General features: G+C 33.5%; 1 protein-coding gene across 1 annotated transcript in view; it reads left to right on the top strand.

Moving 5' to 3' along the window:
* LOC100374590 (protein kinase C-binding protein NELL1-like) overlaps nucleotides 1-16,913 on the top strand; it is a 68,733-nt gene that overhangs the window by 30,482 nt on the left and 21,338 nt on the right. The window contains exon 4 of the mRNA XM_085506364.1: nucleotides 8,197-8,347. Within this exon, the coding sequence (XP_085362490.1) occupies nucleotides 8,197-8,347 (151 nt within the window). The remainder of the gene's footprint in view (nucleotides 1-8,196; nucleotides 8,348-16,913) is intronic.

Raw genomic sequence — 16,913 nt, 5'->3', positions numbered from 1 at the left:
TTCACTATTTTTGCCAGCCAAGATTCATTAATTCGGCTGTCGCCTAACCATTCACTTCTGCCAGAATTCCCACTATAAATCTGTATTGCCTGTTGATGAAATCATGTTCAATGTTCTGATGTGTCTCTTTTGGAAATCAAACATAAAGTCAAATCTATGGTTTTAAAATTGAATCTAGTTGTTATAATAATGTGAATGATTGATTGATTAAGATTCAACCTTTTTGGTGTGCCCAATCAAATTATTCAATTAACTCAAATATGGCTTTCCTAACAAACATATGGCTTTGTGAGGATGACCATATGAATGGTTGCCTTCAGCAAAACCATGTGAGTATTCACATACATTCATTCTCTCACATATATCTAGAAGTGTGTGTGAGTGCGTCATGACTTCAAGTCTCCATACAATAATTATCATCTGTCTGTGGCTACATCATGTACATGCACGTACTAAAGAATGGAATACCAAATCTTGTTGCCATGGTGAAGATTTTGTGCCATCCTCTTCACATTTACTCACTCTGTCATTTTAAATTGTGGGAAATGATGGGAAAAAATAAGACCTTTAGAATTGCATTGTTTTTTCCCCAAACAAGTCATTTTTAGATCTTCCACTGTAGGTGTAAAACAACAAATTGTAGGATGGAGATTTTGTTCATAGTGAGCAGTCAAACTAATTATGGTATCACTTCATAGGATGTGAACCACTGCTAATCAGTATTGACATTGGGTCTCTTTATTTCTGAGCAATGATTCCAACGGATCCTGCATGTAAAACAAAACAATATGTATACTAGGGAAGAGATGTACAGCAAGCAGTGAAATTTAATTATTGTAGTAAACCCACTTCAAAAGATGTGAACCACTGCTAATCAGTTGTGACATTGGGTCCCTTTATTTCTGAGCAATGATTCCAACAGATCCTGCGTGTGAAACAAAATAACATGTATACTAGGCAAGAGATGTGTAGCAAGCAGTGAAATTTAATTATTGTAGTAAACTCACTTCAAAAGATGTGAACCACTGCTAATCAGTTGTGACATTGGGTCCCTTTATTTCTGAGCAATGATTCCAACAGATCCTGCTTGTAAAACAAAACAATATGTATACTAGGGAAGAGATATATAGCAAGCAATAAAATTTAATTATCGTACAGTCACTGTCTATTAGTATTGACATTGGTTCCCTATATCCCCAACAGTCCAATTACACAGTAGTAGCACAGTACAACGATATATCATTTGCTACTTGTGATGTATGTAATCAGAGAGCAGATAGAGAATGTATTCGGAAACCAGATTAATCAGATAGAGTTGACGTATTAACAGCACAATTCCATTCAATGCAAACTTATATGGAATACAAAGTAGATGATGGAACACCTTGGATACAAGTAGCGCATATGTATTTGCTCTTTTAGCAATGTATATGCTGTGAGTGGTAAAAGTAAATTGTATTCTTCGTCTTATTGAAGTGCCAATGTTCAAGGATGTGGGCATTCATGGTTTTCTACAATTTTTTATGTCTAGGTTTTTTTGTTTTTTTTCTATGTCTATGTCGTTTTTTTAACCCATCTTTTTTTCAACATTCATTCAGACCAACCAACCATCCAAAGCTTTCCTTGTCTGTTTCTATTCCTTTCTATTTTCTTCATCAATGCCAAAATTTCAATACCATCCTTTGATCACCGTACATGTATTCTATTGGTTAAATTTCTTATCTCGTATATGATAAACTAAACTGTTCAATCAGGGATTGCGTTAACCCCATATTCTGCTTCCGAGATTCCCTATATTAGAGAGGGACTCTCACGTAATTACAAAAACAGGTCCTATTTCATTTTCTCACTGGGACTTGCTACATGAAAATGCAGTCCACCCTGTTCACTGCACACAGGTTTCATTGCTTATTCTCCAAGCTAGGAATCCTCATCCTTCTTCTTAGGAACCACATTTCACAATTTATTCGATCACATTCTGATATTATATAATTAAGTATATACAATTGTTAAATACTTATTAATGTTCTATGCATATTTGATGGTCAATTTTGTGACACTAAGGATACATGTACCTCAATGCAATATCTTCCCTCCCTGGAAGATTAGCATTTTGACATTCAGCTATTAAAAAATAAATTCAAGTTCAAAATTAATTGTTGTATTTTTGTGGCAGGCAATACACTTAATTTAAAAAAAATCATGTATTACGCTACCATAAAAACAAAGCAATAATTTATCACAGTAAATCGTTAAAACGTCGTTGTGTGATGATTCACATATAATGTACATGCAAGTCATTCATATTTTACGGAGGAAGAAGGATGTGTTTTCTAGAAAACATATGAAAAATAATTTTTAAAAGCAACCATTTCAATAGGATTCCATGTAAACACATTAGTCCATGGATAACTTACAATGTATACTAATTCTCCAATTTTTTTGTGACAGCCATGTATAGCCCCTTTTTTAGCTTAGATCAACAAACAAAGTTTTGAGATATAATAGACTGTTTCTGCCATAGGAATCATTTTTGATCAATTTTCAAGGTCGTTTTCTGGAAGAATTAGTTTGGTGACCATATATTTGTATTTCAGAATATTGAACATTGCAGTAACCCTCTTGTTGGATTTTGAGGATTTTTGAGTATGTTTTTTTGATAATGGTAGCGAACTGCCTTAAACGATTTACAATAGTGTTGGGTTGAGGTTTATACACAGAGATTTGAAGGAGTTTATGGATTGTGATTTATGCTGATCAATGTATAATTTGGTGACTTCATTTCTGAGTTGATACATGTATACCATACTTACCGTTTTGATATTAGATTTAACATGTCAGTGTCAGGTGGTCACACATTACCTGGATTACCTGGTTGAATCATAGATGTTGCCAAGTACTGTTACAGTAATGTTGTAGACGATTTGAGAAATCAGCTGTCAAAGCAGAACCCAGACCATTGTGAAATAAAAAAAATGGTGATAACTCATGACAAGGCTGTGAAGAGAGTCCAATTAATTATTGTGGTATATTTAGTTTAGCTAAGTGTCATCTTTGCTATTGATGAACAGTACTGGACACAATTTTGACCATTTTCCATGAAATGTTTTATTCTTGTAAAAAAATTTACTGGTATGAATCCATAATGAAAGTATGATAAATATTACCCCAGCCAAAAACTCATTAACTTTTTTTAAATGAAAAAACTTGCTGCTGAGAAAAAACGCTATAATAAACCACATTTTATTTGCATCAGACTTATATTTAAAGTTTGTGAACTACATCTTTTCATTATAGTAAATAACTTGGCAATTTTAAAGACTTAATGTAAATTTAACACTTTCTAACTACAGACGGGAAACTGTAGACAGCGGAATACTACTGGGTAACCTATTGAAGCAGTTTGATTATTATCAGAATAGATACCTGTAACAAACATCGTACTTATCAATTGAAAGCATCTTTCTTGAATTGTGCTGAGAAATTAATTTACTCTGCCACTTGGTACAGTAGACTTAAGAACAGGGAGAGATCTTGTATTGTGAAATAATGTGCTGCATGTATCTGTATCAGAATCTGTAGTATCCTGGATACTTTGTACCACACCTTGTATAGCTGAGCTGAAACACTGTTGATTGAACCTGACTGCTGAAACTCAGGCTGTAGTCATCAGATGTGGTATTCCAGATTTATTTGTTGCTAGTCCCTATCAAGGGACACATCTGTAATTGCAGCCTTTTTCTGTGTATACAGGTGCTACTGTAAGATGGTGGGCCCACATCTGTATAAAAAATAAACGTCAAACTGTTGAAGTGTAATAAAGTGTTCTGTTCCATCTTTTGTTTTTGTCTCACCAGGATATAATTTGTATTGAATAAATAAATTTGATGTTGTATTCAAAGTTGCATTGCCACTTTATATTATGTGCAGAAAAACTTTAACTGATTATGATCATGGTGAAAAATAATGAAATCAGTTGGTTTATCAAAAAATTCTTGCAATTTTGCTAGGTATACACAGTAGCATTTCATCCAAGCTGAACTATTGCTCCTCCCACCAATTTTCAGTTGCTTGGCTTGGCTCGGCTCGGCTCGGCTCGGTTAGATCCAAGCTGGACTAGGGCCCTCAACTTAGGGTTCTTATTTAGATGGTCAGAGCCATGTCGGGGTTCAGTCCTATTGGAGTATTGTACTGTGCAACTGTGCTGTTTTCTTCTTGTCACCAGTAAAATAACATGCATATTACAAAATAAGAAAGAAAAAAGCCCTTTTACCAGCAAGGTTATTCCCGTTTGTTCACTATGAACAATCAATAAAATGCTTCAAAGCCATCAACTGATATTACCGTATACTCTTTTAGTACACTTGTCCTTTAATATGTAAATTACAGAGATTTTTATATAGTCAAAACTAAGGACAAAATAAATAATATATTAATTATTCATCATATATCAAATGTGATGTTTGGTTTGCATGTGTTTCTATTGGAGATACACTTGTACTGTAGTGGACATAATTCATGAAAGTGAAATGCTTTATTTAATTCTATTGAGGTACAACAAGTGATGTTTGATGCAAAACGTACATGGGCAATCCTTGGCTTCAACTTCAGAGGCAAAAGAGGCAGTTGCCTTCATGCCAAAGTTTGCATTGGTGCAAAATACAGATTTCCTCCATATTATCATATACGTCAAAGCACTTCTATAATTTTATAAAAACGATACAAATGTACCTTCTCAAGTCTGAATTCATACACTAACAATCCAAACTTCAGTCAAAACAAAATAAAAGAATCAACTAAGCATAATTTATGATGTAGAGTGCTCTATTGTCATGGCAATAAGAAAACTCTTTATAATATAACCTCTCCTTTGACACATTAATATTGATTATTTTTAATTTATCATGTGACTTTCGTCAAATCCAATTTTCCAATAAAATAATGATTTACCCTATTGCAGTCAGCTGGTCTGTCAAATTTAATTGGACTGTCACATTTTGGCACAAAGTTTAATTCAAAATAAATCAGTTTATGTAAAAAACTATTACCTCTATCAGAAATGTGATGAATCATGTTTGAAAAATAATTTGTCAGCTTTTGTATGCAACTTGGGGTGAAATCTTTTTCATATTTGTGTTTCTAGCTTGAATACATATAATTTTCCATTGTAAATTTGTATGTAGTATATGTTGGATTGAATTATGAAGATATACAACTGTACCTGAAGATAGTGATTTCCCACAATGCCATGCTACAATCCCAGAGATTGACAGCTATCTCTTTGATAAATTTCAACAGTTAATTAGCACTGACATTTACAGGTACTGCATTGCATGTGTGGGAAGTCTATTGTAAAATACTTTATTTTAACTGGAATTTATTTTCGATGAAAAGACATTTTGGGTGTTTTGTATGGAGTTTATTCACATATTATTAATGAGTTGAATGTAAAATATAGGTTTTTACAGTACATGTACCCTACAAACTGGACATTCACCCAGATCAGTTTAATAATATCAAGTAGGATTACATCTCTCTTTGCTGGATACCTGTAGTTTCCTTAAAGCTTCCAAAGCTTGCCATGAATAAGAGGGTAACTTTGCCATATTATAGGTATCATATCACAATTAGAGTGTTTCAATGTGCTTTGTATAAATGTAATTCTGTCTACTTAAAAAAAAAAATGTTGTACTTGTTTTATTTAATATGGTACATGTACCTGAATAAGCAAGCCTTAAATTTCTGATTGAGATTTCATTGAAAATAAATTCATTTCATAGATGGGTCAACTTTTTCAGGGTTACCAATACTAATATGTGTATATGCTCAATTAGCTTTATTTTTTGGGCTTATTAGATGATACTGATGATGGTGTTTTGTATACCATATCTAATGTAGGTAGCAGGGTTTTTCCTAGTAAAACAATTGCAAGTAGGGGGTTCTCCCTACCAGGGTATGGAGTTTTTGATAATTCTAAGTTAAAATGGAGCATTCTATGGCTTCCTTGGGGCCAAAATTACTATCAGTCAGGTCACAGTTGAAGACTGTTGCCACATGTGATCCCTGGTCAATCAGAATTTATGGTTGCCAGAGGATCAGCTCCCCAGGGTAAGGGAGCGCATGGCCATCACATGAGGGTGCTGCTCCCTTGTTCCCTTGTTTAAAAAACTCCCTGTGTAGTACATTTACATATATAATGGTACATTTGACCCATTTTGAAAGTAGCGAGATGTAGCGTCCAATGCATCAATTTCAACTCCTGTATGAGGTTTTCCCTGTGGCTGTCTGGAGACTTGAAAGAATAATGATACTTTGTCAAGGACTTAAGTGCAATTTATCCAGTATGTATCTATAATTTAGTGTTATGCTGAGGGATACATGCATAATGTATACTAATTTGTTTTAGGGATGTAGCTGTTTTACATTAGGGATGAAATACAGTGGCTCCTCGCTAAGTCACGGGTGTTGGGATCCAAAAAACTGTGACTTACTGAAGGTCACGACTTACCAAAAGTTCTCGTGAAGGGGATCAATAAAAAGCATATATGCACACATGTGTTTATTTACAATATGTTTTCTTTATTGGACAACATCACAGCGTCCATTTCCGCATGGATTGAACCCAATGCAGCGATTTTTATTGAGTTTTATCAAGGGGGACTGGCCGAGGAGTATGTAAAGGCACGACTTCATAACCCGTTAACACCTCGAGTCAGGCCACTGTCACCCTTCATATATCAGTGATTTTACTTCAAAACTGCTGGCAAAACACAGTAGAATTTTTGGGAGCCATCCAACTACCTGCACTTACTGAGGCGCTGCTTAGCCAGGGGTCACTGTACTTCCATCTTGTTGATTTTTTTATCTTGTCTGTATCATTAAAGATGAAATGAAAAGGTATTTAAGGAAAAATGTCTGTTGTTGTTGTTAATTGTTATGTGTATAACTTTACTAATTTTATTCCAAACTGTATCACCTAATTCGTCAGAATAAAATCATTAGTCCTGTGTGAAAATATCATTTGAGAAAGTAGTAGTAAAAATCTGCTGAAAAGTTTAACTTTTTCTATTTGACTGATTACTGGTGATACACATCCATTGATGTACATGTATATGTGTTCAATGAAGTTAATCATGCATCTTGGAATCAATATTATTTGTAATATATCTCCCAAAACCCGTGGGAATACTAGACTGGCTTTCAATGTCAACTCATGGAGAGAGAATTGTTGCACAGTCTAATACACATTTTCAAACATACCAATAAAATACATAAACTATCTTAACAGAAAACAAGATGTCTGATAATCGACATAAGCACTCATATGAATAATCCTTTGCGTGCCAAACTTATGATCAAAATCTGAAGCCAATAGAAAATTATGACTGTTATATACCTTCTCACAGACAATGAATAATAATTTCTTATAAGATATTTTGCCCCCAATATGTGCCATGAATAATACCCCCTCACATATATTCAATATGTGTTATGAATGAATAAAACAATGCATTCAACTAGATCTCCTGTTGAGAGAGCATTCATTCTCAAAACCAAATTTGATAAAATTGCCTACTCTATTGGAATATTATATTATGGGATAAACCTATAGTTTAAGAAAGGCATCAAGACATACTACGGGTACTCGGGATTTGAAGCAATTGCCTTTGATGCCTCCATGAAGTTCTAGCATTGATATCTCAAATGTGGCCATGAAAATCTAGTATGGTGTGAACTCTGATGTCTCAAATGTGCTAAAGCCTTAAACAAATAGAAATGTCTACAGACTTGTCCTGTAGTTGAATATAATGAATTTGCATCATCTGATCTTTCTTCAGTAAACCTACTGTATGTAACAAAATTGTCTGATTTGCGAATGATAACGAGCTCACTTGGGTTTTGATTTGCAAAAGTGATACATGTAGGCAAGTGAAATGATGACTATCCCCAAATGGTATGCCCAGATATCCTGGACTCGGCTGTACTTTAGCATATACATGTAGTCTCTGCATGCTTACATAAAAACAATCTGCTCTTTGAGGGGAAGTTTACGTAGTCTAGTGAAGAGCTCATCTCTCTTTCCTGAAACCTGGTGCATCTTGCCGTCTTGGTTTGACTTCTTTGTTGAATGTTGTTATTTGTTTGTTTCATATTTCATATGCTGTATCTTAACATATTTTTGTTTACATTCTACAGGTGGTTCTAGATATCTTCAATTGCCATATTTTGCATTCAAAAAGGCGGAAACTCTCCTGAAAACTGGAAATGAATTTACTATCCTGGCGACCATCAAACAGGATGCAAGGAATTCTGGAAGTATTCTTTCAGTTTCAGCTGGAAGAACAAAGTAAGAGTTGAACATACTTATCATAAATATAACATTTTTCCTTTCACTGCGAGATCCTGTATTATGCAATAAATTGTGGATTAAAACAGGAGAAACAACTGTCATAGCATTGTAGTAGTGTCAAAATATTGCATGGAATTCAACAAATGTGAAAAGTAGTTTTTTGTTTAAATTCACACTTGACAAAGGCCATAAGACATGGATGAACATTTGTTGACAAAAGTTGACCCATATGTCACGCAATGTTGCAAGTTGCAGATTTGTTGTCAACATGTTGATTGAAATAGAGATATGCTCTATTCTTTTCAACAAGTTATTGACAGCACTCTGTAAACATACAACATTTGTTGTCAACAAAAGTTGCAGATTGTTGATACAATATGATAGCCTTAATATGCTATACACATTTGATGAAGTAACTCCATATTCCTATCTGAAAAATAAGCATTTCGACCATAAAAAAGAAGCAAAATTTGTTTGCATCAAATCAATCTTTCACACATTACACAAGATCTCACAGTGAAGGAAAAATCAACTCTTGTGATGTGCATACATACGAAATATGAAATGATGTATGCAAATTACTTTATCAATGCATTGTCATGTAAATAATATGCTAATTTGTAATTTAAATAATGGTTGTATGCAAATGAACTGCCATATATGTATAATATGCAAATAACCTGACATTATGTGAATTGACTGTGTTAAACAACGCATGAGAATTACTAACAATAGAAAATGGAATGCATATTGCCGATTTGCACATATAAAAAATATATGAAAATACAGATTTTTCAGTCTCCTCTTGCTCCTACAGACTGGTTAAATAAGATTCACAGCAGTGACGTCGCATATTCTTTTTATAGTTGATCTCAGAATGTTTGCCATGATAATTTAAAGTAGTTTGATGCATATTCTGACATGTCAATTGGAAATACAAGTAGATTCAACTACATGTGCCCTTTGTGAGACAGATTTACTATCTTCAGATAAGTGTATTACCTCTCCTCTGATGCAATTTAATTACAGAGTGTAAATCGTGGCTGCTAGAAATATCCAATAAGAGTATTTGATTAGTTGAGTGCATTTGTGAGCAATGAGATTAAAGAAAGTTACCTCCCTGCCATTTCTACTTTTACAACGTTTTATTATTTCCAAGCAATTCTATACAATTTCACTTTTACCACATTAAACTTGTTTTCAGTACATCTACGGATTTCCTTTATTTGTAATGCTCTTGTATAAATACTGCAAATTATTTTTGCTTGGAATTTATGTTCGCTAAAGGAATGAAACAGTTAAAATAAAATCAAGTGAAAATACTTCTTTTCCTATGCCTTACACTCAACTTCTCAAAAGTTGGTGAAAATAAACTTCCCACAAAACAGCAAAAAGTCTTTTCAGCAAAAACTAATTCCGGCTAAAATAAAATATTGTACAGTAAAAAGAAGTGATCAATTGAAATAATTCATCCTGTATTCAATGAATACAATTTGAGGTATATGTGCGCTTCCATTGGAGATTCGCTTTTAATCAAGGAAATACAGTAGAAATGGCTACATGCCAGTTTAGTGAATTTGACTCAATGTGCCAGCAATGTTATAGAAATAGACTCCTTGCTAATACAGCATAGCTGAAATAAATACTAGGTAAATAGATTACACAGTATTGACCATTGCTGTAATGTCAACACTCTTTGGTTTTTGTCGAATTTGGTACGCTTGTGGTTATTATCTGTGAAAAAAAAAAATTAATACATTTTTGGACTGTCTGTAATCTTATATATAGATATTTGTAAATCCTAATTCTAAGTATAAAACTTAAACAATGGATTAATACTGTAGAAATATAATTTTAACCAAGGACACAATAATTATTTTCATTGCCTGAAGTTTTTTTATATGCCTTATATATATTAAAATCCATACATGTTTGCAATGTTTTGAGATTAACAGATTGAATTAATGCTATATGTATTTTATCAGATTAATGTTTTTGTGCCTACAGATTATTTTAATATTTATAGATGAAATGTATTTTTGTGAATTGCTAATAAGAGTAAATTTGTCAACTCAGCATTTAACTTGAAACAGCATGATCACTTAGTTACTATGCCAGCTATGTTTGGTAATGTGCACTTGAATGATAAACTCACTTCACTAAATTCATTCCAAATTTAATGGGTTCCATACAACAGATTTTGTTTCTTGTTCAATCACTATAATTGTGTAGCAGTGGACATTTTCCTAGCGGTTCTTCAAGCGATTTTCATGAAATTCAATCATTTTTGGATTTTTCATTGTAGTCAGAAGTGCAAATCCTACTTTTCTATTACTATTCTTTGATTTTCTGGCTGGTCCAACTTATCGTTTATTTCACGTTATACACAGTTCAAAACATCACGGTTTTATCTGTGCTACTTTATTGTCATAAAAAACATGACCAATCGCTATACACATGATTTTAATAATTGGTTGAATTTTAAAAGCTTGATGCTAAATGCACAACAGACTTTTAGCAGACATCTAAAAACTGGGCACAGTATGTAAACATTGGTTTTGATATATGCACATTTGCAGTTTTGATGACAGCGTAACTTTAATTTAAAATAATTTTTAGGCAAGGTCTCAATTTTCTCAACCAAACGCTTGGTTTTTTGTTCTCACATTTACAAAGCAACACCAACCTCATTTGCATACTGTGTATTATTTTTTATATGTTGTAGTCAATGAGAAATTATAACCATTTGTTCAGAAATTGCCAAAAAAAAAAAAAAAACGATAAAAATACATAAAATATATTGTACAAACTTTTATGGCATTTAAAGAGTTGAATAAAATAGTGTTCTGCCACACATATCTACCTTTTGTATGGAACCCATATCAAACGACTTCAATCTTGTCCAATCAGTATCGGTCTACATGGTGAATAAACCAATGATAGAGCAGGTTACTGTTACTCGGCAGTAATACATGCTCTGATTGGTTATTCAAATGAGATGGTGATATAATTTTTTCATTCTATTTACATATCACAGTGAGCTCCTAGATTCCAGTTTCACACAGTGAGTACCAAGTAATCAAATCTAGAAACTTATTAACAATAAATTGACAAAATTTCAAAAAATTAGAGTTGCTTGTTGTTAAATTGTTTTAAATTCTTTAGGGAAGTCTTATCTTGGTTATTTGTGTCAAATTGCTTGGAAAATAAGCAAAACAAGATTGATCACAGAACTCTACTGAACTGATTTCCTGCAATGTAAGAACACTGCAAGCATTGATTGTGTGTAGCCAAATATGTCAATTCATACAATGATTCACTATTATATTCTTCCTTAGTGTCAATCTCTAACCTATTCACCACCAGTTCCCTCTTTTCATCAAAAATTCACTTTCTGCACTTTCCTTCAAAAGTTTGGGACAAAAATAGCCACATTTTCTGAAAATTGACTCAAATTTTGTCTGTTGGCTCCAAAATTATTAAAGATTCATTTCCATATATATTGAAGAACATATGAAAAAGTGCAGAATAATTTGGGCAATATACTCTGGTGATAAATAGCTAAAACAAATTAAAGCTATTTTGAATAATAATCAGCATTAAAATCTACGATGTTCTTGAATTAGAAATCATTACCCATTAGTTTGGTATATTAAACAATATGAAACATGTGTACACGCCCAATTTTAATGCAAATCTTAGGAATTGTCAAAAGATCATTCTACACTCTAGCCCGAGCTCAATTTAGGCAAATTATTTTTTGATTGAAGCATAATGTGTCGTTTTATGCTTTTGAAATTTATTGACTTGCACACATGAGATGTAGGCAGTGATATCTGCTGGTCATAATGTTAGAGGCTTCACAGGTAGTGATAACCCCAGAATGTGATTATGTACGTGTGTCTTATTAGTTGATTTTCTCTTCACTGTGAGATATCACTTATGCGTGAAAGCACAGTTGAAACATCTGCAAAAATCAAATGATTCGATTTTGAACTTGAATTTCTCTTTTCTTTTTTATAGTTAATTGTCAAAATTCCTCTGGGTATTAGATACATTTACTTTATCAAAATTCACCATCATCAAACGTGTATAGCCTATTATTTAGTGTTATCCCCAAATAATATTTTCATCCCATGCGTTGTTTTGACGCCACTATGATGCAATAACCTTTGTCTGTACTGTTTTATGTTCAATTTCACATATACCACAGGGTCTCGCAGTGAAAGGAAAATGCACTTATTTCTGTAATATATGAAAGTCAATTATGTTCTCCCATATAATATTAATAATAATAATAATATGAGGTTATTATGAGATTACCTCAAAGTTTGCACGAAGACAGTACAGCTAGAGTATTGACAAATGCGTAGCGCGGAGGTCAATGCACGATGTACTGTCTTTTCCTTCCTAGGATACACCATGGGAATGCCGAAATTCAAAATGCTTAGAACAGAATCAGTGAACTTCTTTGTGTGGAGTCCGGTCACACTCTGGTGGCAGCCATGTTTGTTTTTATTATTAGTGGACGCTTACGCACATATTCATTCCATATTTGGAATTGGCATTTCCTAATATGGTAGGATGAAAATACTGCAAAATTATGGCACGCTGTAACTGATGGCATTACGGTGACAGATGTATAATAATATTGTAGCAATTAACCCCTCAGACTTTTTGAACATTGACGTACACTGTAGCCATAGCAACTAGAGAAAAGAAAACTTTGATGAAGATAAGGATGAATTGATCGTCTCGCTGCATATGTCAGCTATTCCAGTCCCTGGGCGTAACGTCCAATTATAAGATCCTGGCACCACATGCAGCTCTCCTAATTGCGGTAAATGGTGTACATGTGAAGCCAACTATACTTGACTAATTTTCCAAGATATGCACTGTAAAGTGACCTGATCACTGAGATAATTTTTATATTTATGCAAACTGTCTAGTATATTTGTCTTATGCAGTGTTCCACACTGTGCCCTCTAACAGGACTGATTTTGCACAGATTTTGGGTGTAAATCCTGAAATTAAAGTTGATTCTATTTCTTGACTATCTTCAAAACATAATATGTATAGTTGTTTGTGGCAGTAATAGTATGTAATACATATACATGGCAGTAATAGTATGTAATACATGTACATGGCAGTAATAGTATGTAATACATATACATGGCAGTAATAGTATGTAATACATGTACATGGCAGTAATAGTATGTAATACATGGCAGTAATAGTATGTAATACATGTACATGGCAGTAATAGTATGTAATACATGTACATGGCAGTAATAGTATGTAATACATGTACATGGCAGTAATAGTATGTAATACATGTACATGGCAGTAATAGTATGTAATACATATACATTTTTGTATTAGCAAAAAAAAAATCATTGATTTTCAGGAATGTAAGTCTCTTCTACTCAATTATGCTGTAACCCCTCATAAAATGAATTGTCCCTTGAAGAAAAAAAACAAACTACATGGCATATAAGATAAGATTGTTTCCGTGGTGACCAATTCCCAATCAGGCAGGTGTTTCATTACGAGTAGACACACCAGGTTGAGTTGAAAGATGTCAATGCCTTTAGGGACTTTTCACTAATGGTGTGAACACCCTACTATATAATTAGACTCTTGTTGTCATCTTCCATTCATTGCAAGGTCTGTTGCATCCCTAAGTCTTAAGTGTTTTTGAAGGTAAAGACAATATTGAATTTACTATTTTCAGTACAAATTGTTTTAAAATTGATCTGACACATGCTGGCTCACAGACAGTGTCACATGTATGAATCATACGACAGACATTGACAAACTAATTATTAAATGTATATTCCAATAATAATGCTTTGCAAATAATAGAAATAATAATAATAATATATATATATATATATATATATATATATATAAAACTTTTGCAGAAAATTTACAAACTACCCGTATTTACATCTAAATTCAAGTGTTGAGATAAATAACAAATAGATATTTGATATACATGTCACTGTGGGAAGTTTCTAAATTCACAAACTGAACTCAGTTTCTGGTTTCCCTCTATCTTACACTTACTTTGTTCAAATTATGCAAATCCATGCATGGCAGAGGGGTGTGTACATGAAGCATGCTGGGAGCACACGCCCTATGTGTTGAGAGTGGTGTACACATATCTTAACAAGCTGAAACAAACTACTTTCTTGTGGGTGAACTTTATTTTGTCTGGTGGGTGTAATCAAGTAGACAATAAATGTAATTGCAGTAAAATACAGCTGCAATGTTCCTACAGGACTGGGCTATTTCAACCATCATTTGTTGCTGTTGCCTGTCTCCAAAAAATTGATGTGTACATTGTATGATTATTATAATTACCAAAGCTTCAACATTTCGGGAGAGGGGTAGGGTTCTGCCTGATGAGCCTACACGTCTGTATGCTATTTTCTTCTGAACAACAATTCTCCCAGTATCAGATAAATCTTCAAGGCATCAGGATTACTTATTGCACAATGATCAGTGCAGTTGAGTAAAATAAAGTTTTTCATTAATATAATGGATAGGTTAATATCTTTATGCAGTGTCATTTCTGTTATCCTCTGTATGACAGCCAAATGGATTATTTAGATTGTCATCATCACTACTTTACCAGATTACAGTGACCACTTCCTTGCTCACCTAACATTAAGTCTCCATCAGGGCAACTTTTAATATGCGCTTCCAAAGTAATGGTCAAATCAGAACTGGTTAGTGAGATGTTAGTCTGGTACAAATTAGAGAAAACTATTTTGTTTTTGATAACTTACTTTGTCTAAGGCACAATATGATTGTTTAAATTATTTGAGCTACATTTGTATAATGAACAATATGGCACATACACACTGATTTCTCTTCATTTTATTCTTGAAGGTGTAGCTACATGTATGTCACAGAATATTCTATGTTACCTGTTCAGGTACCACTGTACAATGTATTTCTATAAGATATGCCCGAGTGCTTTGTAACGCTGGTCAGGGACCTGATGAAAACTCAACTTTGACGTAATCCTGAACAACCTAATTTTCATATGTTTGTACACATAGGGCTAGTCCCTCGACACTTCCTGAGTCTCAACAACTAGTCTAATGTACAGTTTTTTCTTTAACCAGTGATGGTTGCCAGTCAGTGAAAATGCCTGGATGTTCGCCACTAAAAAAAATTTTCTTTGTAGTCTGAAATGTTTGTTTTTTTGTTTTGTTTCTCTCATCATTTAAAATTAACTTAGCTATGAAGAGTGTTTTTAAAGTTTGGCTTTACAGGATTTCAAAATCAAACTTGTTACCCAAGCAAACAGAACAAAAAAACTAGTTTGAATATTTATTAAGAAATTCAATCCCTCTCACGCCATGTAGAAAATAGTTATTGTATGAATTGGCATTATTTGAGGATTAAAAGACCATATCTTAGACTTTCTAACAATGTAATCTAAGATTCAGTTATCATCTATATTTCATTACTCTATTGTGAATATTAGAACTAATAATTAACCCCCTATGTAGAAAATATTGACTGTGGTGTGATTCTGCATTATTGGAGGTTTATTAGACCATATCTTAGCCTTTCTAACTATGTAATCTAAGCCTCAGTTATCATATGTAGGTTTCATTACTCCATGGTGAATATTAGAATTAATAAAAAAATATTGATAGTGTGAATTGTTGCAGGTTACTACTGCACTGTCTTATGCAATCTAAGCCTGTGTTACCATAGCATATGTACAGTGGATTTACAGTGGTTGACATTTTTGTAACAATGCTCAACGCAACCAAGTCTGTCAGCTATTGAGTTGCTAAATTGTGAACTCCCTAGGCTGATGGGAACTGACTCTCAAAGCACCGGAAGGATGCAAGTTGAATCTGTAATAATCGAGAGGCGTTGGTTAGTTGTGTACCGCTGGTGATTCTGCTGGTTACGGACTGTTTTCTAGCTATCCGCGCATTTCACAAGCCCACATATATACCTCTCAATAGACTCTATATAGTGAGTTCTAACAACATTACAAAGGCTGAATGCCACTTTAATATTGGTAATTACACAAGGATATTACTTTTTTCTATATTTTACATTCAACTAAAAATATCAGTGAAAATAAATTCCATACAAAACACCTAGGGAATCTTTACAGTGAAAGTGAATTCCAGCTAAAATAAAGTATTTTACAGTATTACGTAAAATTAATACTTTCATTAGGTAAAAAAAAAGATGTTGCCTTTTGTCTTTGTGCACATCCGTTGGAAACCTGTCACCTCGCACATTTATTTTGGCAATGTTGTGTCCCACATAGGATAGAATGCGAAAATGTTAATTGCGTATTCTGAGAACATAATGCCTTTGAAAATATAAATCAATCTAAATCCTGCGTAGTGGGTTTGTTTTCGCCACATAAACATTTGATACTGATAGCTCATCAGAACGCAGGGAACCAGGGAAACTGACAAACAAGTTGCGTAAGCTAGAAATCTAACCTTCACCCCCACCCCATTCTCGCAAATAAACCAACTGATGGTGTTATAACTCGAAACTCATCTATTGAGAT

The sequence above is a fragment of the Saccoglossus kowalevskii genome, chromosome 12 (assembly GCF_978046115.1).
Source record: "Saccoglossus kowalevskii chromosome 12, keSacKowa6.1, whole genome shotgun sequence".
Taxonomy (NCBI): domain Eukaryota; kingdom Metazoa; phylum Hemichordata; class Enteropneusta; family Harrimaniidae; genus Saccoglossus; species Saccoglossus kowalevskii.
This window is presented reverse-complemented; position numbering and strand designations above follow the sequence as displayed.